The sequence below is a fragment of the Physeter macrocephalus genome, chromosome 6 (assembly GCF_002837175.3).
Source record: "Physeter macrocephalus isolate SW-GA chromosome 6, ASM283717v5, whole genome shotgun sequence".
Taxonomy (NCBI): domain Eukaryota; kingdom Metazoa; phylum Chordata; class Mammalia; order Artiodactyla; family Physeteridae; genus Physeter; species Physeter macrocephalus.
Window position 1 is genome coordinate 45,713,170 of NC_041219.1, and position 23,765 is coordinate 45,736,934.

Sequence of the window (23,765 nt, forward strand, 5' to 3'; positions counted from 1 at the left end):
TTGTCACCAGCACTTAGTATTGCCGTTTTTTCCACTCCGTTCTAATGGGTGTGTAGTGATGATCTCATTGTGGTTTTAATTTGCATTTCTTAATGTCTGGTGATGTTGAATCTCTCTTCCTATGCTTATTTGCCATTTGTATATCTTTTTTGGTGAAGCGTCCAGATCTTTTACTCATTTGGAAAAATTGAGTTGTTTGCCTTGTTTCATTGAGTTTTGAGATACAAGTCCTTTATATACTGGATACCAGTTTTTATTGTGATATAATTGACATATAACATTATATTAGTTTTAGACACATAAGAATTTGATATACTGTATATATTGTGAAATAATCACCACAGTAATTCTAGTTAACATCCACCACCAACACGTAGTTATACATTTTTTATTGTGATGAGAACTTTTAAGATCTGTTCTCTTAGCAACTTTCAAATATACAATCTATAGTCACCACACAGCATTACAACCCCAGGACTTACTTATTTTATAACAGGAAGTTTGTACCTTTTGACCACCTTCACCCACCTTGCCCATTCCCCCCACCCCCATCTCTGGCAACCACTAATCTGTTATTTGTATTTATGGGTGTTTTGCTTGTTTGTTTGTTTTAGATTCCAGATATAAGTGAGATCATAAAGTAATTGTCTTTCTCTGTCTATTTCATTTAGCATAATGCCCTCAAGGTCCACCCATATTGTCGCAAATGGCAGGATTTTCTTCTTTTTTTAATGGCTAAATAATATTCAACTGTATACATATAACATATTTTCCTTATTCATTCATCCATCAGTGAATGGACACCTAGGTTGTTAAATGTATCTTCACTGTTGTAAATAATGCTGCAGTGAACATGGGGGTGCAGATATATTTTTGAGTTAGGGTTCATTGCTTCGGATAAATACCAAGAGGTGGAATTACTGGTTCATACGGTAGTTCTATTTTTATTGTTTTAGGAACCTCTATACCGTTTTCCACAGTGACTGCACCAAGTTTACATCCCCACCAGTGGTGCACAAGGGCTCCCTTTTCTCCACATCCTCGCCGACACTTGTTATCTCTTGTCTTTTGGATAACAGTCATTCTAACAGATGTGAGGTGATATCTCATTGTGGTTTTGTTTTTCATTTCCCTGGTGATTCGTGATGTTGAATACCTTTTCATGTGCCTCTTGGCCATCTGTATGTCTTCTTTGGAAAAATGTCTATTCAGATCCTCTGCCCGTGGATTGTTGGCTTTTTGTTTTTGTTTTGCTGTTGAGTTGTATGAGTTCTTTATATATTTTAGATCAAATATATGATCAAATATTTGATTTGGGAATATTTTTGACCCTTAACAAATATATGATTTACGAATATTTTTTCCCATTTGGTAGGTTGCCTTTTCATTTTGTTGATGGTTTCCTTTGCTGTGTTGAAGTTTTTTAGTTTGATGTAGTCCTACTTGTTTATTTTTGCTGTGTTTGTTTGGTTTTTGAATGCTGGTTTTTGTCGTATATGTGATTTACAGATATTTTCTTCAAATCTAAGGCTTGTTATTTCATTCTTTTTGCAAAGCAAGTTTTAAATCTTGATAAAGTCCAATTTATCATTTTTAAAGTCCTACTTATAGAGCTGTATCTAAGAATTCTTCACTTAACCCAAAGTCATGAAGACTTTCTCCTATATTTTCCTCTATGAGTCTTATCATTTTATGTTTTACAGTTAAATCTGTGATCCATTTTGTGTTAATTTTTGTATTCAATGTGAGGTATAGGTTGAGGTGGTGGTTGTTGTTTTTGCATATGGGTGTTCAAATGTTCCAGCACAATTTATACTTTCTCCACTGAATAACCCTTTGTGAAAAATCACTTGACCACGATCTACGTGTCTGTTCTTTGTCCAAAACCACACTGTCTTGATTACTGTAGTTTTCGTGTAAGTCTTAACCTCAGGTAGTATGAATCCTCCAATTTTGTTCTTTTTCAAAATTGTTGGTTTCTCTAGTTCCTTTGTCTTTCTGCATATACTTAAAAAAATTTTATTTATTTATTTTTGGCTGCGTTGGGTCTTGTTGCTGAGCACGGGCTTTCTGTAGTTGTGGTGAGCAGGGGCTACTCTTTGTTGCGGTGTGTGGGCTTCTCATTGCAGTGGCTTCTCTTGTTGCGGAGCACGGGCTCTACAAGCACCGGCTTCAGTAGTTGTGGCACGTGGGCTCAGTAGTTGTGGCACATGGGCTTAACTGGTCCGCGGCGTGTGGGATCTTCCTGGACCAGGGCTCGAAGCCGTGTCCCCTGCATTGTCAGGTGGTTTCCTAACCACTGCGGCACCAGGGAAGTCCCATCATTTCTTTTCTGTGGTGGAAACAATTAAGAGCTTGTCTCTTAGTACCTTTGGAGTTTATAATACAGTGTTGTTGACTATAAGCACTAGCTGTGTGTTAGATCTCCAGGACCTGTTTATCTACTGGTTCCAAGTTTCTACCCTTAAACTACATCTCCCCAGTTTCCCTACCCACAAGCTTCTGGTAACTACCATTCTACTTTCTGCTCTTCAAGTTCAGTTTTTTTTTTAGATTTTCTTCCTCCCTCCCTCCCTCCCTCCCTTCATATAGTTGATTTACATTGTTGTATTAATTACTGCTGTACAGCAAAGTGATTCAGTTATAAAGATATATACATTTTTTTTTAATATTCTTTCTTTTTTTGGCTGCACCATGCAGCTTGGGGGTCTTAGTTCCCTGACCAGGGATCGAACCTATGCCGCCTGCAGTGGAAGTGCAGAGTCCTAACCACTGGACTGCCAGGGAATTCCTCTATATTCTTTCCCGTTATGGTTTATCATAGGATATTGAATATAGTTCCCTGTGCTGTACAGTAGGACCTTGTTTTTTATCCATCCTGTATATAAAAGCTTACATCTGCTAACCCCAACCTCCCACTCCATCCCTCCCCCAGCCCCCTTCCCCTTGGCAACCAGCAGTCTGTACTCTGTGTCCTTGATTCTGGTTCTGTTTCGTAGATAGGTTCATTTGTGTCATATTTTAGATTCCACATATAAGTGATATCATATGGTATTTGTCTTTCTCTTTCTGACTTACTTCACTTAGTATGACAATCTCAAGTTGCATCCATAGATTTTATTTTTATTTTTATTTTTTTTATTTTTTATTTATTTATTTTTTTATTTTTCTGTGGCATGCGGGCCTCCCTCTGCTGCGGCCTCCCCCGTCGCGGAGCACAGGCTCCGGACGCGCAGGCCCAGCGGCCACGGCTCGCGCAGGCCCAGCGGCCATGGCTCACGGGCCCAGCCGCTCCGCGGCACGCGGGATCCTCCCAGACCGGGGCGCGAACCCGGCTCCCCTGCATCGGCAGGCGGACGCGCAACCACTGCGCCACCAGGGAAGCCCCCATAGATTTTAGATAAGCGATATCATACAGTACTTGTCTTTCTCTGTCTGACTAATCTTACTAAGCATAAGTAAGCATAAATAAGATGGATCCTCAAGGTCCATCCGTGTTGTCAAAAATGGCAGGATTTCCTTCTTTCTTATGGCTCAGTATTATTCCATCATATGTGTACACCACAACTTCTTTATCCATGCATCTGCTGGCAGACACTTAGATTGTTTCCTGAATCTTTTGATTTTATAGTTTATTCTGACTATCACTTCATTTTGTCTTTCTTAGTTCACCCTCTTTCTGTCTCAGTAGGCCTTCAATGCTTCATAAGTGGGATATGACCAATGTCATGGTTAGGGTTATGAGTTGAGAGATGTTATTTGCTGCTTATTCTCACTTTTGTGTTAATTTCTGTATAGAGAGTAAGAAGGGTGATAAACTTCCCCCTCAAAAATGTCAGGCTTCGGTGAGATCATTGTATCACTACTGAACATTCATTTATAAAGTGAATTATCCAGTTTTTTTTCTTTCTATGTCTTTATCAAAAGATTGAAGGTGTGGGAACTCCCTGGTGGTCCAGGGGTTAGGACTCTGCGCTTTCACTGCCAAGGGCCTAGTTTCAGTCCCTTGTTGGGGAACTAAGATCCCACAAGCCTTGCAGCGTGGCAAAAAAAAAAAAAAAAAGATTGAAGGTGATCTTAGAGGTCTCTCAGTTTCTTCCGTTCTCAGTAGAAACTCACCACATCCTGAGGCAGCCCTACTTATCCTGGGACAAAGTTCGCTTGAGCCTACAACTAAGAACACGTCTTCCTCTTCTTACTGGTCCTTCAGACCCATCCTTTTGACTTCCCAGGCTTCCCATCTGAAGGCCAAGCTTCCCTAGACCTTCAGGCGGGGCTCTTGGGAGGTGGCCCCCAACACAACATCATCCTCGCTGGCCCTCCAGCTGGTCTGTGGGCTCTGTTTTGTTTAATTGTGATATATAATTCACATACCATAAAATTCACCTTTTTAAAGCTTACAATTAAGTAGTTTTTAGTATAGTCACAGATTTGTACAACCATCACCAGAATTTAGTTTTCGTCACCCTAAAAAGAAACCCCTACCTGTTGGCAGTCACCCCCCATTCTTCCCTTCACCCAGCTGCCGGCAACCGCTAGTCTACTTTCTGTCTCTCTGGATGTGCCTATTCTGGACATTTCATATGAATAGAATCATACAACTGTGGCCTTTTGTGTCTGGCTTTTCTCACTTAGCATCATGTTTTCAAAGTTCATCCATGTTGTCACATAAATCAGTACTTCATTCCTTTTACTGGCTGAATAACAGTCCATTGTATGGATATCCATCCGTTGATGGACAGCTGAGTTACTTATTATTTCAACTATTATCAGTAATGCTGCTATGAACATTTGTGTACAAGTTCCTGAGTATGTGTTTTCAATTCTCTTGGGATATACCAAGGAGTGGAATTGCTAGGTCATATGGTAACTCTATGTATAATTTTAAAAAAATGTTATGGATAAATATTTATTGGGATAAATTTTCTGCAGTGTGCAAATCATTCTTATAAATACAAATGTTCAACTTTTTAGAGGAACTGCTCTAGTTTTCCAAAGTGACTGCATCATTGTACATAGCCACCAACAGTGTATGAGGCTTCCAATTCCCCTGCATCCTAGCCAGCACTAGTTGTTGTCTGTCTTTTTGATCATAGCCATCCTAGTGGGTGCGAAGTGATAGCTCATTGTAGTTTTGATTTGCATTTCCCGAATGACTAGTGCTGTTGAGCATCTTTTCATATGCTTATTGGCCATATTATATCATCTTTGAATAAATATCTATTCAAATCCTTTGCCTATTTTTTCATTGGATTATTTGTCTTTTTACTGTTGAGTGTCAGAGTTTTTATATAATCTGGATGCACAGACCCTTATCAGATATGATTTGGAAAACATGTTATCCTATTCTGTGGGTTGTCTTTTCACTTTCTTGCTAGTGTCCTTTGACGCACAAAAGTTTTAAATTTTGATGAAGTCCAATTTGTTTTTTTGGGTGGGGTTGCTTGTGCTTTAGGTGTCATATCTGAGTAAACTAATCCAAGGTCACGGGGATTTATTCCTATGTTTTCTTCTATGATTTTTATAGCTTTAGCTCTTACATTTAGGTCTGTGATCTATTTTGAGTTAATTTTTGTATTTGGTGTGAGTTAGAGGTCTAACTTCACTCTTTTTTTTTTTTTTTTTTTTTTTTGTTTTAGGTTTAAAAAAAAAACTTATTTGGCTGCGCTGGGTCTTAGTTGCAGCATGTGGGATCTTTGTTGCCGTGTGTGAGATCTTTGTTGCAGCATGCAGGCTCTTTAGTTGTGGCATGCGAACTCTTAGTTGCAGCATGCATGTGGAATCTAGTTCCCTGACGAGGGATTGAACCTGGGCCCCCTGCATTGGGAGCATGGAGTCTTAGCCACTGGACCACCAGCGAAGTCCCCTGACTTCATTCTTTTGAATGTGGATATCTAGTTGTCCCAGCACTATTTGTCGAAAAGCCTATTCTTTCTCCATTGAGTTGTCTTGGCATCCTTATTGAAAATCAGTTGACCTGAAGTATATGGGTTTATTTCTGGACTCTCTATTCCATTGATCTAAGTGTCTGTCCTTATACTACTACTATAGTCTTGATTACTGAAGCTTTATAGTTTAAGTTTTGAAATTGGGAAGTGTTAGTCCTCCAAATTTATACTTCTTTTTTAAGATTGTTGTGGTTATTTTGGCTCCTTTGCATTTCCATATGCATTTTAGGATCAGCATGTCAATTTCTGCCAAAAAAAAGCCAATAGATATTTTTGATAGGGATTGCATTGAATCTCTAGATCAGTTTGGGAGTAGTACAGGCATACCTCAGAGATATTGAGGGTTTGGTTTCAGACCACTGCAATAAAGTAAATATTGCCATTAAGCAAGTTACATGAATTGTTTTGTTTCCTAGGGCATATAAGAGTTATGTTTACACTGCACTGTAGTCTGTTAAGTGTGCAATAGCATTATGTCTAAAAAACAATGTACAGGGCTTCCCTGGTGGCGCAGTGGTTGAGAGTCCGCCTGCCGATGCAGGGGACACGGGTTCGCGCCCCGGTCCGGGAGGATCCCACGTGCCGCGGAGCGGCTGGGCCCGTGAGCCGTGGCCGCTGAGCCTGCGCGTCCGGAGCCTGTGCTCCGCAACGGGAGAGGCCGCGACAGTGAGAGGCCCGCGGACCACACACACAAAAAAACAAAAACAAAACAAAACAATGTACATATATTAATTTAAAAATAATATATTGCTAAAAAATGCTAACCAGCTAAGCCTTCAGTGAGTTGTAACCTTTTTGCTGGCGGAGAGTCTTGCCTCGATGTTGATGTGCTGACTGATCAGGGTGGCTGGGGTGACTGTGGTAATTTCTTAAAATTGACAGCAATGAAGTTTGATACATCAGTGACTCTTCCTTTCACGAAAGATCAATTTCTTTCAAAATTGGAGTCAGTCCTCTGAAACCCTGCCACTGCTTTATCAACTACGTTTATGTAATTTTCTAAATCCTTGTTGTCATTTCAACAATTTTCATAGCATCTTCACCAAGAGTAGATCCCATCTCAAGAAACCACTTTCTGGGCTTCCCTGGTGGCGCAGTGGTTAAGAATCCGCCTGCCAATGCAGGGGACACGGGTTCGAGCCCTGGTCCAGGAAGATCCCACATGCCGAGGAGCAACTAAGCCCGTGCGCCACAACTACTGAGCCTGCGCTCTAGAGCCCGCGAGCCACAACTACTGAGCCCACGTGCCTAGAGCCCGTGCTCCGCAACAAGAGAAGCCACCACGATGAAAAGCTCGCGCACCACAACGAAGAGTAGCCCCTGCTCACCACGACTAGAGAAAGCCTGCCGCGCGACAATGAAGACCCAATGCAGCCAAAAAAAAAAAAAAAAAACCACTTCCTTTGCTCATCCATAAGAAGCAACTCCTCACCAATTCAAATTTTATCATGAGATTGCAGCAATTCATTCACATCTTCAGGCTCCACTTCTAATTCTAATTCTCTTGCTGTTTCCACTACATATGCAGTTCTTTCCTCCACTGAAGTTTTTTTGTTTGTTTTTTTTTTAAAATTTTTGGCTGCATAGGGTATTTGTTTTTCTCATTTTGGCTGCATTTGGTCTTCCTTGCTGCACTCGGGCTTTCTCTAGTTGCAGCGAGCAGGGGCCACTTTTCGTTGCAGTGCACGGGCCTCTCACTGCGGTGGCCTCTCTTGTTGCGGAGCACGGGCTCTAGGCATGCGGGCTCAGTAGTTGTGGTGCATGGGCCCAGCTGCTCCACGGCATGTGGGATCCTCCCGGACCAGGGCTCGAACCCGTGTCTCCTGCATTGGCAGGCAGACTCTCAACCACCGCGCCACCAGGGAAGCCCTCCACTTAAGTCTTGAACCCTCAAAGTCATCCACGAGGGTTGCAATCAGTTTCTTCCAAACTCCTGTTAATGGTGATATTTTGACCTTTTGCCATGAATCTTACTGGCAGCTAGAGTGGTGAATCCTTTCCAGAAGGTTTTCAGTTTACCTTGCCTGGATTCATCAGAGGAATCACTGTCTATGGAAGCTACAACCTTATGAAATGTAGTTCCTAAAAATCAGACTTGAAAGTAGAAATTGCTTTGTGATCCACAGGCTGCAGAATGGGTGTCAGCAGGCATGAGGACATTAATCTCATTACATCTCCATCAGAGCTCCTGGGTGACCAGGTGCGTTGTCAATGAGCAGTACTATTTTGAAAGGGATCTTTTTTCTGAGCAGTATGTCTCAACTGTGGGCTTAAAATAGTCAGTAAACTATGTTGTATGCAGATGTGCTATCATCTAGGCTTTGTTTTTCCGTTTATAGAGCACAGGCAGAGTAGATTTAGCCTAATTCTTAAGGGCCCTAGAATATCCAGAATGGTAAATGAGCGAGCATTGGCTTCACCTTCAAGTGGTCAGCTGCGTTATTCCCTGAGAAGGGAGTCAGCTTGACCTTTGAAGATGTGTAGCCAGGCATTGCACTGACTTCTCCTCTTTAGTTATGAAAATCCTAGGTGGTGTCTTCATCAAATATAAGACTGTTTTATCTGCATTGAAAGTGTTTGGTGTAGCCATTTTCATTAATCGTCTTAGCTAAGTCTTCTGGACAACTTGCTGCAGCTTCTACATCAGCACTTGGTGTTTCACCTTGTACTTTTATGCCATGGAGGTGGCTTCTTTTCATTAAACCTCCTGAACCGACCTCTGCCAGCTTCGGACTTTTCTTCTGCCGCTTTCACACCTCTCTCATCCGTCCTAGATCTTGCTCTGGATTAGACTTTGGCTTGAGGGAATGTTGTGGCTGGTTTGATCTTCTTTCCAGATCACTAAAACTTTTTTTTTTCACACCAGTGATAAGGCTGTTTCGCTTTCTTATCATTTGTGTGTTCATTGGAGTAGCACTTAAAAAATTTTTTTTTAAAATTTATTTATTTGGCTGCATCAGGTCTTAGTTGCAGCACGCATGTGGGATCTAGCTCCCTGACTGGGGATTGAATCCGGGCCCCCTGCATTGGGAGTGCAGAGTCTTATCCACTGGACCACCAGGGAAGTCCTTGGAGTAGCACTTTTTAATTTCCATCAAGTATTTTTCCTTTGCATTCACAACTTGTCTGTTTGGTGCAAGAGGCCAGCTTTCAGCCTAATCTTAGTTTTTGGCATGTCTTCCTCACTCAGCTCAATCATTTCTAGCTTTTGATTTAAAGTGAGAGATGTGCGACTCTTCCTTTCACTTGAACACTTGGAGGCCATCGTAGGGTTATTAATTGGCCTGATTTCAATATTGTTGTGTCTCAAGGAATAGGGAGGCCTGAGGAGAGGGAGAGAGACGGGGGAACGGCCAGTCAGTGGAGCAGTCAGATGACAAACATTTATTAAGTTTGCCATCGTAGATGGGCGCAGTTCCTGGTTTCCCAAGACAGTTAAAAAAGTAACATCAAAGATCACTGATCACAGATCACCATAGAAAAAATAATACTGAAAAAGTTTGAAATATTGGGAGAATTACCAATATGTGACACACAGAAATTAAGTAAGCAAATGCTGTTGGAAAAATGGTGCTGGTAGACTTGTTTGATGCAGGGTTGCCACAAACCTTCAGTTTGTAAAAAAACGTCAGGGACTTCCCTGGTTGTCCAGTGGTTCAGACTCAGTGCTTCCAATGCAGCGGGCCCGGGTTTGATCTCACGTGCCACACTAAGACCCCGTGTCGGTGTGGCAAAAAAACCCCAAACCGCCAATATCTGCAAAGTGCAATAAAGTGAAGCAAAATAAAACAAGGCAGGGGACTTCCCTGGCGGTCCAGCGGTTAAGACTCCATGCTTCCAATGCCAGGGACTCAGGTCCGATCGCTGGTCAGGGAACTAAGATCCCACATGCCACATGGTGCAGCCAGAAAAAAAAAAAAAAAAAAAAAAGAAAAAAAAAAAAACAAAGCATGCCTTAACAGTGTTAGGTCTGTTAGGTCTTGATCGCTGGTCAGGGAACTAAGATCCCACATGCCACATGGTGCAGCCAGAAAAAAAAAAAAAAAAAAAAAAGAAATACCAAAAAACAAAGCATGCCTGTACTTTCTTAACAGTGTTAGGTCTTCCCAGTCTTCTTTTTTAAAAAAAATACTTATTTTTGGCTGCGTTGGGTCTTCGTTGCTGCACACGGGCTTTCTCTAGTTGTGGCGAGTAGGGGCTACTCTTCGTTGCGGTGTGCGGGCTTCTCATTGCGGTGGCTTCTTTTGTTGTGGAGTGCGGGCTCTAGGCGCGCGGGCTTCAGTAGTTCTGGCATGCAGGTTCAGTAGTTGTGGCGCACGGGCTTGGTTGCTCTGTGGCACATGGAATCTTCCTAGACCAGGGATTGAACCGGTGTCCCCTGCATTGGCAGGCGGATTCTTAACCACTGCGCCACCAGGGTAGTCCCTTCCCAGTCTTCTGATCCGTGAACGAGGATGTCTTTTTATTTATTTAGGTCTCTAATTTCTTTCAATTAAGTTCTATCGTTTTCAGTGTACAAGTCTTGCACTTCTTTTGTTAAATTTATTCCTAAACATTTTATTCTTTTTGATGCTGGCCTGTGTGGTCTTTAAACAGGGTGACTTCATCATGAACATAACATTTCGGGAAACCATCTTTCTAGAGATTAGGTTCTTTGGTTGGAAAAGAAGCCTGGAACTTACCTTTATGATTCCTGTTTTTTCCCCCTTTCAGTTTTTAGTCTGTGTTTTGAATTTGCTTGGAATAGGGCCCTGTGTCACAAGGGCTTCTCTACAGTGAGAGAGGGCAAGGTTGTGGGGAAGGCAGGCTTTGGAATCCAGCAGACCTTTGGCTTTCTCTGGCTGTGTGACCTCGAGTACACATCTGAGCTGCCGTTTTCTCACTTGTCAGTCTTTGGAGCTGTTTTTGAGGATTCAGTGAGCTAAGTAAATGAAAAAGCACCTGGCTGCTGCTTGGCCCCCACTGGGCTCATTTCCTAGACTGATGTCTCAGAAACAGCCCAACTGGAAACTTGGGGCTCCTTTTAGCGCTTCTGAACTTTTGTGATAATTTTCAAATACACATAAACATTGAAATCACCTTCCTGTATTCCTGACTGTGGATTAATTCACATCTTCCCCCTCCTTAGCACTGCCTCTGGCCTGGCGAGGACAGCCTGTTTCCCCTCCCCATTTAATTACTTCTGCCCCCACTTCCTCCTTGCCACACTGGGGTGAAAACGTTAACACTTCAGTCCAGCTGTCTTTAGCCAAGGAGCCTAGGACTATGAACGCTGGGAATTTACTGCTTGGAAATGGGTTAGAATTCTAAATAGTTCCCTTCTGAGGGCTCAGATCAACCCTGGGCCCCTAGCCGTGGGGACCATTGTGGGGCCCTTTCTGTAACTGGCACTCGGCATCTTCTCTCTGGTCTCAGTCAGGTGGACCTGAAGCTGCTTTTCCCACTAGGATCTGATTCTTCACTCCTCTGGGCAGGGTCCCTCCTCACCCCTCTCCACCTCTTCCCATTCATCTCCCCCACGAGGTCCAGCTTCATGCGGCCCTTCCCGGAAACTTTCCTGATCCCCACCAGCCAGAAGCTTTTACCCCCGCTCCCTGTGTGCCCTGCGTATACCACTTAACACTTTTCTGTTTTATCTTGTTTAAGCATCATTCTGTCTCTTCTTCTAGATCTCGAGCTGGCTAGCCTGAGGGAAGGGCTGCACCCTGTCCACGCGTGTTGTCTGGCCTGGCACAGGACATAGGTGCTGCATGTACATCTGCTGGACCACTGATCTGAGGCAGGTGGACACCTGTTAACATTTTCTGGGGTGGGTGCCAATTAATGCTGAGTGTGCGGGTTCACCTCACATGGAGATACTGGTTATTTTTCCTGAGCCAATGTAAAATAGTGGAAAGGACAAATGGGAGTTTGAATAACGGTACTTGAAGAGAATCTTTTCTTTAGCCCTCAGCAGATGATTGAACATAGTCAGTGTAAAAGCTCCGTGACAGTAACAGGAAGACCTGCCAAATGATGGCGAAGCAGCTCACTCACAGTAGTCTTCTGAGTTTTCAAACTTGTTCAAGGCCGATGTAACATTCAGTTAGAGGGAGGACCGGTAACCTCTCCATTCTTCAATGCCTAGCACAGCATCAGACTCCGTGTGGTCATCTCTCTCAGCCTCCTGGGTTTATGTCCACAGTTTCCTTTCCTACAGCCTCATTCCCCTCATGATTTCCTGACTGACCGGCAGGTAGCAAAAACAAAGTGTAACAGAGAATAGGGATGTACTGTCAGCCCAGCTTCAAGCGCTGCTTTTTCAAGGAGTTACTTGTGACTTAGGCAGGTGTGACCCCTCTTAGGTGCTCATTCTTAGCCCTGTAAGATGAGGGTGATTGGAAGACCATGAGGTTATCCACAGGGGACCACGGAAGAAGGACCTGTATCAAGCTGACAAAGGCTAATTAGTATCAATTCAAATTGATAAAATTAACATTTAGCTGGTATTTGTGTTTCCCCCTGAACTGTGGACAAATTTACCAAAATCGTTTTTAAATCTATTTTATCACAAAGTCACTTCACGTAATCGTTAGGGAGGGCCGTAAGCTGGTGCTTGCACTCCCCCCTCACCAACCTGAATCCTACACATCAGGCATTTAAACTGAGGCATTCTAAGATAAAGATGCAAGAAGTGAAACAAAGTCAGGTGTCTGTCTCACACAGTTTATTTAACAATAGGTAATAAGAAATCAAATTTAACAGTCTATACAGTGATCCAAAGTTCATATTTATAAGTAATCAACTTTAATCTCATGATTTACAAGTTGAGGGTTTTTGCTTTCTATTTTCAAGTTTTACAGAAAGTGTGTGTGTGTGTGTGTGTGTGTGTGTGTGTGTGTGTGTGTTTTGGGGGTGGACAGGGTAAGGAGGAAGAAAGCAAGCAAAGGAGAAACCCCAGGGACATTTTGCATGTTAAAATCATCCCACTGGAATCGTTTCTTACCCTCTTTTTAATTTTTTCCTTTGTTAGATGTAAAAATAACGAAAAAAATTCTTTCAAGAAACAGAACCACAATATATAATACATCAATTTGGCAGCTGCCCCTGTATATTTTGAAAAAGTCATTTTTCTCTCTACATGTACAAATTACTTTAATACTTGAAGTTTTTACGATCAGACTTACGGAATAGAAAATTTTCTGGAGCACAAAAGTTGACTTGAGGGGAGGAAAGGGGACTTTTTTTCCTTTTTTTTTTTTTTTTTTAAACATTTTTAAAAGAATGAACATCTTTGCACCCAGAGAAAAAAATTGGTATTTTAATATATATTTATATATATTTATATATATATAGAATGTAATTTTAAAGTAACATTAACCCCTTTTGTCCTCTGGTTTTAGAAATGTTCTTTTTTAACTCTTCCATAAAGTGAGGAAAATAGGGAAGAATGTCAACCATCTGCACCAGTAAATAATAACTATTAATATTACATATTTTCATTAATTTAAAAAAAATAATAAAACCTATTGGAGGTGCAAGGCAGGAGCATGTGGTTGGCGTCACAGACCTCAGCCTCCTCCCAGTGCACACTTGAACCAAACACACAAGGGAAAAAAAACCAAGCCGGTGGGGACCAGCCATAACAAAAATAGATTCTTTGTGTTCTATCAATCAATCATCACCCCTCAGGTTCATTTCGCATGTTTGCTTTAAACCACAAACAGCTACCGCGCAGTTCTCGTGTGTTCCAAGGAAAATTGTCTTTTAGGCTAAGAAAGATTCAAAAAAATTGTTTTCAGTACAAAAAGTCTTAAGAGAAAATAATTTTTTTGCTCCCAAAATACTACAAGGTGTCTCTAGTGTATGTCTAGTGTACTCTGTGAGAGGTTTGAATTCAAGTCTGAGTTGTCGGTGCTGAGTCCCAGGTCCGTGGCGCTGGCACCATGGAGGTTTGCCATGCCTGGATTGCCAGTCAGCTGAGAGAGCATTGAATTCTGGTCCGGGCTGGCAAAATGCCCTTGTTCCATGGGGTTGCCCTGGGCAGCGACCAGTCCGGGATGTGGAGAACTGGTCTGTGGGGAAACGTGGTGTGGAGAAGGCTGAGGCTGCATCCGTGGGGAAGGGCTGGAGTGGGGGGGCTGGGACTGTGGCCGCGGAGAAGGAACAGGCTGGGGAGACCGCACTTGATTGGAGAGAGATGGGATCTGCTGGCCTGGAAGGTGCGGGGACTGAGCCTGACTCGGGAGCATATGCTGCTGGGGGCTCATGGGGTTGGGCTGAGCGGGTGACCCCATCTGTTGCTGAAGGAGTCGCTGCTGATAGGCCTGCAGACCGGCTCCTGCCTCTGCCCCCAGGGCCTGGGGGAGCTGGCCCAGCTGGCCCCCGCTCCCTTGCTGCAGGTGCTGCATGTGCTGCTGCATCCGGGGCGGCGGCGGCGGCGGCGGCGGCTGGGGGGCAGGGTAGCCCAGGCCCTGGGGCGGCTGGAACTGGCTGTGGCTGGCCAGCCCAGGCCCGACTCCCGGCCCCGCTCCCTGCTGCTGCTGCTGCTGCTGCATCATCTGCTGCCGCCTCAGGATGTCTCGGAACTGCGCCGGCATGGCGCTGTGATTCATGCTCATCTGCTGAGCCTGGGGGCTCATGCCCCCCATGGGCGGCGGGAGCTGCTGCTGCGGTGCCTGCTGCTGGGGCAGGCCGGCCCTCTGGACGCCCGCCTGCATGGGATTCAAGTTCGGCATAGCGGGGCTGGAGTGGACCCCCTGCTGGCCCGGCATGGTGGGGGGCTGCAGCCCTGGCTGGCCCTGGGGCACGCCAGGCTGCCCGGGGAGGGGCTGCGGGTTGGAGTTGGCGTACTTGGCAGCCCGCTGCTTGATGAACGCGGCCAACAGCTGGGGGTTGGCGTGAAGGATACTAAGCACCTGTTGCTGCTGCAGGGGGGAGCTGGGAGACCTGAGAGTCCGCAGAAGGTTCTGTAAGGCTTGTTGAGACACAGTGCCCGGTTTGAGAGGGCTCACACCTACCTGGCCCAATCCCGGTTGGGGAGCCATGTTCAGGGGCTGACCGTGCTGTGACACTGACATCATGGCTGGCCTGGGCACCCCGGGCTGCAGGTGCTGGGGCTGAGGCAATCCCCCTTGGGCCCACGGCGGTGGCTGCTGCATCCCTGTGGGCCCCACCCCTGGCTCCAAATGCCCACCGGGACCTCTGGCCATGGGGGGTGCGTTCATACCCATGGGGGCCATCGGAGTCATTTGGGGCATCTGGTGCTGGATCGGCCTTTGAAAAATTTGCACGTGGGCCATCTGGCGCTGCGTCTCGGCTGCCCTCTGAATCTGCATCGCCATTTCCACCGCGGCAGGTGGGGGTCCTGGAAGGGGCGGCTGAGCAGTCTGCGGAGGGGTCGGGGGGGTGACCTGGCCGGCCGCCTTGCCCTGGGACACCGGGCCAGCAGCCTGAGTCCTGGGCAAGTAGGGCGGCATGCTGGTGGGAGGGGTGGGCTGGGGCTGGGAGGGGGGCTGGGGCGTCTGCGGGGTGGTCGGCTGCTGGCCGGTGGGCGTGGTCGGGGTCGCAGGCGTCGGGGAGGGCAGGCCCTGCTGCTGCCCCACCACGCCAGCCCGCTGCATGCTGGCCATCCTCCTGCGGAGCATCTGGGCTTGCTGGAGCCGGTGCTGTAGCTGCTGCTGCCGGAGCTTCTGCTTGATGTTGAGGCAGAAGGGCACGGGGCACTTGTTCTCCTGGCAGTGCTTGGCGTGGTAGCAGCAGAGGGCGATGAGCTGCTTGCAGATGGGGCACCCTCCGTTGGTCTTCCGCTTGCAGCCCTTGGTGTGCTGCACAACCCGCTTCATCTTCTGGCAGGAGGGCAGGGAGCAGTTGGCATTTCGGCACTGGCAGGCGTGGACCAGAGACTGGATGCACCGCTGGATGCTCAGGCGGCGGGAGTCTCCCGGGCTCTGGGTGGCCGCGGCCTGCTGGTTGTTGCTCTCGTCATCCAACCCGAGACCAAGTTTCTCCATTTTGTGGTCATGGTTTTTAGTGTTATAGCAGGTGATACACAAATCATAATCCTGGGGGGAAGACACAGGTGCAGGTCAACTCTCCAGGATTAAAGTCATTCAAAAGTATTTACATACTCTGCTTGGACTAAAAAGCCCCGTTTTAGAGAAAGCCTCTAACCAACCACTCAGATTTGAGACCAGGCCCCGCCCACCCCGTCCTGTTACTCACCACTGGCCCCGGAGCCCAGGAAGGCCCCCTGCCCCTCCCCCGCCGGGGCCTACCTCGCACACGGTGCAGTGCCAGCGCGTCTCCACGTGGTGCTTGCACTCGTTGCAGGTGTAGACGAAGCGGTCCTGGCTCTGGGTGTGCAGCTCCACCAGCATGCACATGGTGGACCACTGGGCTCTTCGGAGTGAGGAGAACTCCAGGTGCTTGTCCCTTGCGAGGGTGAGAAAGGCATCCCGCCCGTCCATCAGGTCGCAGGGGATGAGGGGATCGGGGTCAACGATGGGAGGCAGGGAGTTGGCAGCGGGGCCGGCGATGAGACGGATCACGAAGAAGACCTGAAAAACAGACAGTCTCATCCTGACGCTGGCACTAGAGCACCACAGGGCACTGGGCCAGATGCCGCGGATGGGTTGGCCAGGCTGTGCACCTGGGGGGCCGGGACGCCTGGCTTAGTTTTATGACCACCTCGCAAGGTTACATACACATGGCCCTCTTTCTCCTGCTTCACTACCTCTGTGCTCTTCTCTGGGACTGTCTACGATGGGCCTAAAGAATCTACATCTTATGTTTTCTACCTCATTCAATAATTTCTTCAAAAGAAGACTGGTTGGGTACAGCACCGTACAGTGGACATTTTGCCTCAAAGTGGTCTACTTTAAGATGCAATCCATGGCTTAACCTGACTCTACTCATAAGGAAACAGAAAAATCCAAATTGAGGGACATTCTATAAAACAATTGGCCTGGAGTCTCCCACAAAACGCCCATGTCATGTTAAGAAAATAAGGCCAGGAACTGAAACATGGCAACTCGACATGGAGCAGACATGAGATGGCGGCAATGGGTGAAGTTTCCTGAGTGTGAAGCCACAGCACGCTTATGCGGAAGACGTCCTTCCTTCTTAGAAGGGACTTGCTGAAATAAAGATAAAGAAAATGTAGCAGAATGTTAACAGTTGGTGAATCTAATCTAAGTGAAGGCTATGGGAGGGCATCTTCTATATAACTTTCCTGTAAGTTTGGAGGAAAAAGAAAGTTGGTAGGGGTAGGAAAATTAAAAAAGCAAAACCTCCTTCGTCCTTGCTACAGTAACAGCAAAAGTTGAAGTCTGTTCATTGAAGTTTAAAGACACAACCACCATTAATTCCCATAACCACTGGTGTAAAGGCTGCAAGAGGAAGCTGGGATTATATATGTAATAATAAAATGTAAAATAGAACCTTCAAGACATCAAGAACTTGTGAGTAACTGCTGTATTGCCCACTATATTCTACCAGTTTTTCAGAGGCTGAAAATCTGTGCAAACTGGCAGTAACATTTGTTATATATACTTGGGCAGCAATGTTGGCATAAAACAAGAGTCTAGAAAAAGAACACAGGGACTTCCCTGGCAGTCCAGTGCTGAAGACTCTGTGCTTCCACTGCAGGGGGCGTGGGTTCGATCCCTGGTCGGGGAGCTATTAAGACCCTGCATGCCACACAGTGTGGCCGAAAACAAAAACTTGAAAAAAACAAAAAAAGAAAACATAGGACAAGAGTGCACACACTGACTAAAGACATATAAAAACAGATGCCAAAAGTTAAAAACATCAAGGGAGGACTATGATGTGTGTCTGACCTTGTAATACTGGGTTTGATATTGTGGCTCAAAGAAAGCACTCATAAAGCAAGGAAGAGCATTTTGAAAATGTGATCACACACAGGAAAGTACTGGATCTAACAAGTAGGGAATGTCTGCAGCAACCCATTCAAAAGAGGGGCAGATAAAACCATCTGGTGACTCCCTAGGAAATCTTCACTATGGTCAACCATCCAGTAACAACCATTATGACTGATTCCACTGTATGTCACCCTAGAGCTAAGACAATACTTGAATTTAACCTAAATTGATGACCTTAGATTCTAACTCCTAACAGGTGACTACTACCCACATCTTCTTCAGATGATGTATCCACAACTTAAGTCACACCTATTACGACATACTCTAAGGGCTTTTCCCAATTGCTGTTTGATAGAATTCTGTGACACTATATATTGCTCAAAACAGCTGACAATCATTATCTAAGTGAGGCATCCACACCTTGAACCAAGCCTTCAAGTTCCCTCTCCACATAATGGCCTCTTCCTATAAGAACCTGACTATGATGTCTGAACACAGAGTCAAACAGATGTTAAAAAAAAAAAAAAATCAAAAAACAAACTGACATGAATTATGCTTCAAGACTCCTCATCTTAGCAATGATGACGCTGGGGGGAAAAAGTCCAACACACCCAGTTATACTCCCAAACTACCTACAACAATAAATAAGCAATTTAAATAATGAAATAATTCAAAGTTTTAACTTTGCTGAGAAGGTGTTACAGGTGCATATATGAAAGTTTCACTTTTCTTCAATTCTCTACACTTCCCAGTTCCCTTTCAGGAAGGCAAATATTCATTCGTTTTGCCAAAGTTCCATTAGAGTTCTAAGGAGCGTGGTCTAAAACAAAACAATAAAGATACTCAACAAGCCAATCTCCTGAACGGACAGAAATACAAACATAAAAGGATTACAAACAACAGGGTCAGACAAACTATGCTTATACTTTCCCAACACCATCTAGCGTTGTAACAGCTACAAATCAAAGACGGCTTACCATTTCCTATTCTTACCACCCACTCTAGCCATCCTCTTTTTGCATTCTTTCCCCTCAAATGATTTTCTTCCTTCTGAATTTCAAATGGTCTGGTGCTCACGTCACAAATACCAACCACAGTGGGCATTTTTTGAGAAATCCTGCCCTGTTTTTTTCCACTCTTGGCGGCTGTATCTTACCTCTTTATGCTTCTCCATGGTGGCATACAGTTTTTGCGAGAGGTCATTGGATACATTGGGCATGCCTGGCTTCTTCTTATTGCCCCTACTCAGGCTGCTCTTGTTTTTGCTAGTTTTCTTATTATTCTTCTTTTTAGCATTTTTGCTGTCTCCCTTTGTCACCTGCAGGTTAGCACAAGAGGACGAGAAAATGTTAACTATTTGTTAAGAGATTTAAGAAAAAATAATGGTAAAAAGACTCCATTTTTGAAACTAGAGATCATAACCTTCCACCTAACACCATCTGCTCTCTTCATTCATCCTCTCTTTTTTAAAGCTGTTATTTACAGTAAACTAAAGTTTACTAACGTTTTTGCACTTATTCTCTCCCAGTGAAGAATGTCTCCACTAATGTCTCTTCATTAAGACAATGGCAGCCTTAGCTTTTTGGCCAAAGAACCCTGCAGACCAAGGAGACACCTCAGGTGGACCCAGGCCATCCCAGATTTGAGGACAAGAACAAGGAGTGAGTGGCAGTGTGGGGTAGTGAAGTGTGCATAGGAGTAGGGAGCCAAAGGCCTTGGCTACATTTCCTTCCACTCACTTTCTAGAATTTTATGGGCCTACTATTCAAAAAAAACCTTGAAAAACATTCAATCAAGGAGTTTAAACTGCAGGCTGTAAAGGGTTCTTATTAGACTATTTAAGGGTGACTTTAATAGTTCAGACTCAGCAAGGGCAATCTAGATAAACTATGGGGAAACAAATGACAAGGAAAAGCTCCTCAGATGATCCATCTACAACATAGGTTCTGTTTGGGGACTGGCAAACTCTGGCCCAGACCTGTTTTTGTATGGCTAAGAATGATGGTTTTTATATCTATAAATGTTGTTTAAAGAAAAAAAGGAAAAAAAAAACAGAAAAAAAGAATGTGCTGGAGACAATATATGACCTGCAAGGCCCAAAATATTCATAATCTAGACCTCTGCAGAAAAAGTTTACCAACCCCATGCTCTAGAAGGGTAATTTTCTCAGTCTTCCATTACTAGAAATCCAAGATTCCATTTAAAACTGAGGTCTGGTACTTCCCTGGTGGTCCAATGGCTAAGACTCCGTGCTCCCAATGCAGGGGGCCCGGGTTCGATCCCTGGTCAGGGAAGTAGGTCCCGCATGCCGTAACTAAGACTCTGCGGAGCCAAATAAATAAAATAAATAAATATTTTTAAAAATTGAGGTCTGGGAATTCCCTGGTGGCGCAGTGGTTGAGAATCCGCCTGCCAGTGAAGGGGACACGGGTTCAAGCCCTGGTCCGGGACGATCCCACATGCCGCGGAGCAACTAAGCCCGTGCGCCACAACTACTGAGCCTGCGCTCTAGAGCCCGCGAGCCACAACTACTACTGCAGCCCGCGTGCCTAGAGCCTGTGCTCTGCAACAAAGAGAAGCCACCGCAATGAGAAGCCCATGCACCGTAACAAAGAGTAGCCCCCGCTCGCCGCAACTAGAGGAAGCCCGCACACAGCAATGAAGACCCAAAATCAGCCAATCAATCCATCAATTTATATATTTTTAAAAAGAGGTCTGATGCTAAAAAGGCTTAAAACCACTCAACTAGAACCACAGTAACTTATCTACGCCAATATTTCTTGCCCAACTTGAAGAGCTGAGAGCTTTAAGACCATGCTGAAAACTTAAGCTCACTTCTGGGTTATACATGAGAATAGGCAGAGGCTGGAAAGGGAAATGCAAAACCCTCACATCTGTGCTTTCGTTGCTGGTGTTCTCCTCTCGCTTTCTCTCTTCCTCCTCCTGTTCCAGTTCCTTAATGCTCTCTTCCAGTACATTGGGCCAGAAATCACCTTCAAAGTAAGGCAATTCCTTTGCACTTGTTAATCGATCTTCAGTAGCTTGTTTAAAAATATCCTGTGAAAATATCCGTGTACAAATAGGAATTTATATATTAAAAAAACCACCACGTTTATTATACAGAAGCAGTCATAGCTAATGGATGCAAGAAACATGAAGAATCAGATGTGTCTTCTGGAAGATGGCAGAGATTTTATACCCAAGTCTGATGTCCGGGGAGACATTTAGTGTCACAAACAGTGAAAGGTCTGGTCTGAAATCAGTATTTCTGGTTCCTCTTTCCTCTACCCACGAGGACAGGGAAATTATCCGCCTTTACATAACCAAGTGGCAAACTATCCTGTCAGGAACAATGGCAAAGGCAGCATAGCATCATTCACACCGTGGCTTCTACCACTCTTGAGACAGAACGCAGTGCAACGGGAGGCACGCCCGCCTTGCACACACCCTTGAAGTACCAGCAGTTCCTACTGAGAAATATGTTCAAAACAACCCCAATTACAATTACTGGAAACCACATGGTTAAAAGAATGATTTGCTGGGCTGCTCAGGAAAACACCCATTTCATGTTTTCCTCCCCATGAGTAAAAACAGATAAGGTATTTAGTAGTTCAAGTTTCTTATCATGAGATATCCTACAATCACAAATGGCTATTAAATATTTTGCCAGATCCACTCATCTTTAGTAATTCAGGGAAGAAAACACCTGCTATCAAATTAGCTTAATTTTACAAATTACATGGAAGAGGGAGAACAAACAGAAGATTTTTGTTAAGATAGTAAAAAGAGCAGAATACGGAGCAGCAGGGTTAGTCAAGCCACAGTTCTATCATCCCCCCACTCCTCACCTTGTAGTCGTGGACAATTCGCTCGGATACAGCCTTGTCGAGCATCTTTTTGTACCACTCCTGCAGTCGCTTGGGCTTGGGTATCTTCTGGTCGGGGGGGTGGCAATGGAAGATGTAGTCGTCTCCCTCACTTGGGGGGCATGCCCAAATATGCCCTGTTGTATATCTAACAACACAAAGAGAAGGAACATTCACCAAGAGAAAGATCACCCATTCTAGAAAGAATGTGATAAACTACAAAGTGGAGTCAGTACAGACACCAATGATTTCCCCAAGATAACACGAAGTGTGCAATCCACATCAGACCAAAAGTCTTAGGCCAGGGACTTCCCTGGTGGCACAGTGGTTAAGAATCCACCTGCAAACGCAGGGGATGCGGGTTCGAACCCTGGTCCTAAAATATCCCACATGCCGCGGAGCCACTAAGCCCATGAGCCACAACTACTGAGCCTGCGCGCAGCAACAAGAGAAGCCACCGTAATGAGAAGCCTGCACACCGCAACGCAAGAGTAGCCCCTGGACCCAGCAGCGAAGACCCAACGCAGGCAAAAAAAAAAAAAAAAAAAAAAGGTCTTCTAGGCCAGAACTAGAACTAGGCATAACCCTGGATCAAAAAAATCCCAAATTTGCATTTAAAGACCAAACAAAAGCTACAATGCAAAGGAAAATGAATCCATGTCAGCAGGAGGGCTAAATGAAATGCAAACTGTTAAAAGGAATAATCTGCAAGGTGAGGTGGTGAGGTGCTAAATATTCTCAAGTACACATATACCTTGAAGGTAAGGAACCAGTCTGATGAATTTTTTTTATCTCCAGACCTTAGTGTGATTTTGGTTTTGATACTCAGGTGCAAAAGGACCAAGTGCAGGTTAAGGTTCTGGCCCCTCAAATCAAACTGTACCTAATAGCTTAACTGAACAAAATAAACTTAATCTGGGATGGGTGCAACTACTGTCAAAATATCCATTTCTTTCCCACTGGCAAAATTAACCAAGGGTCTCCAAATTATAGTTTCATTCGATGAAAGCCAAAGTTGAGGAAAAAAGACCAAAAGTCACATATTTGCATGTATTATATCTCACCATAATATCACAGTGGTGATTAGTTTAAAACTAATTAAACAAGTTGTTTTTAAAACCAGCATTTGTTTTTATGCTTACCCTAATTTCTTGACATATTCCAAATATCCAATTAGAATTTCATGATAGACTGCAGTCCTCAAGCATTTAGGACGGAAGAAATGAACACTATCCAGGTATGATATGTATACTCTCCTATACCAAACGAGGAGAAAGAAGCCAGGTCAAGTCACGCAACGAGTTCCTACTGATGTGGCTAAAAACACCTTCTCTCTTTTCTGCGCCCTTTGCTCACCCTGTCATTTTTAATGCTCATCACACAATATTAGTTATTTAGGTAAATGACTAGATTGTGAACCCGTCGGGGGGTTTTGTGGGCCTGTGGCTCTATTACAGTCTCAGCACCTAGCAGGGCCTGAGACACAGTATAATCACAGTCAGTAGTGAGCAATCCAAACATATTCTGGCAGCACTCTTAATCTGGCCTTTATACTATTTTGGAAATGGAGAATTCTATACCTCATTTGTAATGACATTCTTTGACGTAAGTCTCAGCAAGGTACTTGAAACAACCTAGACTTAATTACATTTTCTGAAAAGTCGTCAGTTTCCTATTTTGTATTTTAGGCTGCTGTTCACATCCCTTTCCCTATTACTATGACCACACAAGAGCAGTATTGAGCGGTATTTTCTAGTTTTGTTTTTGTTTCACTTCAATACTACACGCTTGAAAACTTGCATTTCCAAAACAAGCACATCAAATATTTTCTTGTCCATTATGCTTGTTTACCTTACTATATAACTTCAAACTCCCACGCAAATTAGAAAGTAGCCACAGTAAAGTCTTACCTCTGGTTGGGCGGGGGGCAGTCAGAACCATACTCTTGAACGTGCATGCCAAAGAAACACAAGTCAACACCATCAATCTCCTCAAAGGCAAAGAGGGCTTTGGTTCGATATGGAAAGGATTCTGCCATCTCTCCACTATCTACAAACCTATACAATTCATGTTGGAGGGAAATACCACAC

At 44.5% G+C, this 23,765-nt stretch overlaps 1 protein-coding gene across 2 annotated transcripts in view; it reads right to left on the reverse strand.

The window, feature by feature from the left end:
- Positions 1-12,644: 12,644 nt before the first annotated feature.
- The window catches only part of EP300 (E1A binding protein p300), a 54,558-nt gene continuing 43,437 nt past the window's right edge, over positions 12,645-23,765 (reverse strand). For both annotated transcript variants that reach the window (XM_028490678.2, XM_028490677.1), the window contains 7 exons: positions 23,586-23,732; positions 22,818-22,931; positions 21,658-21,823; positions 20,702-20,866; positions 18,966-19,127; positions 16,205-16,486; positions 12,645-15,991 (listed from right to left, as the gene is read on the reverse strand). In XM_028490678.2, coding sequence (XP_028346479.1) covers positions 13,787-15,991; positions 16,205-16,486; positions 18,966-19,127; positions 20,702-20,866; positions 21,658-21,823; positions 22,818-22,931; positions 23,586-23,732 — 3,241 coding nt within the window. In that variant the 3' untranslated portion in view covers positions 12,645-13,786. The remainder of the gene's footprint in view (positions 15,992-16,204; positions 16,487-18,965; positions 19,128-20,701; positions 20,867-21,657; positions 21,824-22,817; positions 22,932-23,585; positions 23,733-23,765) is intronic.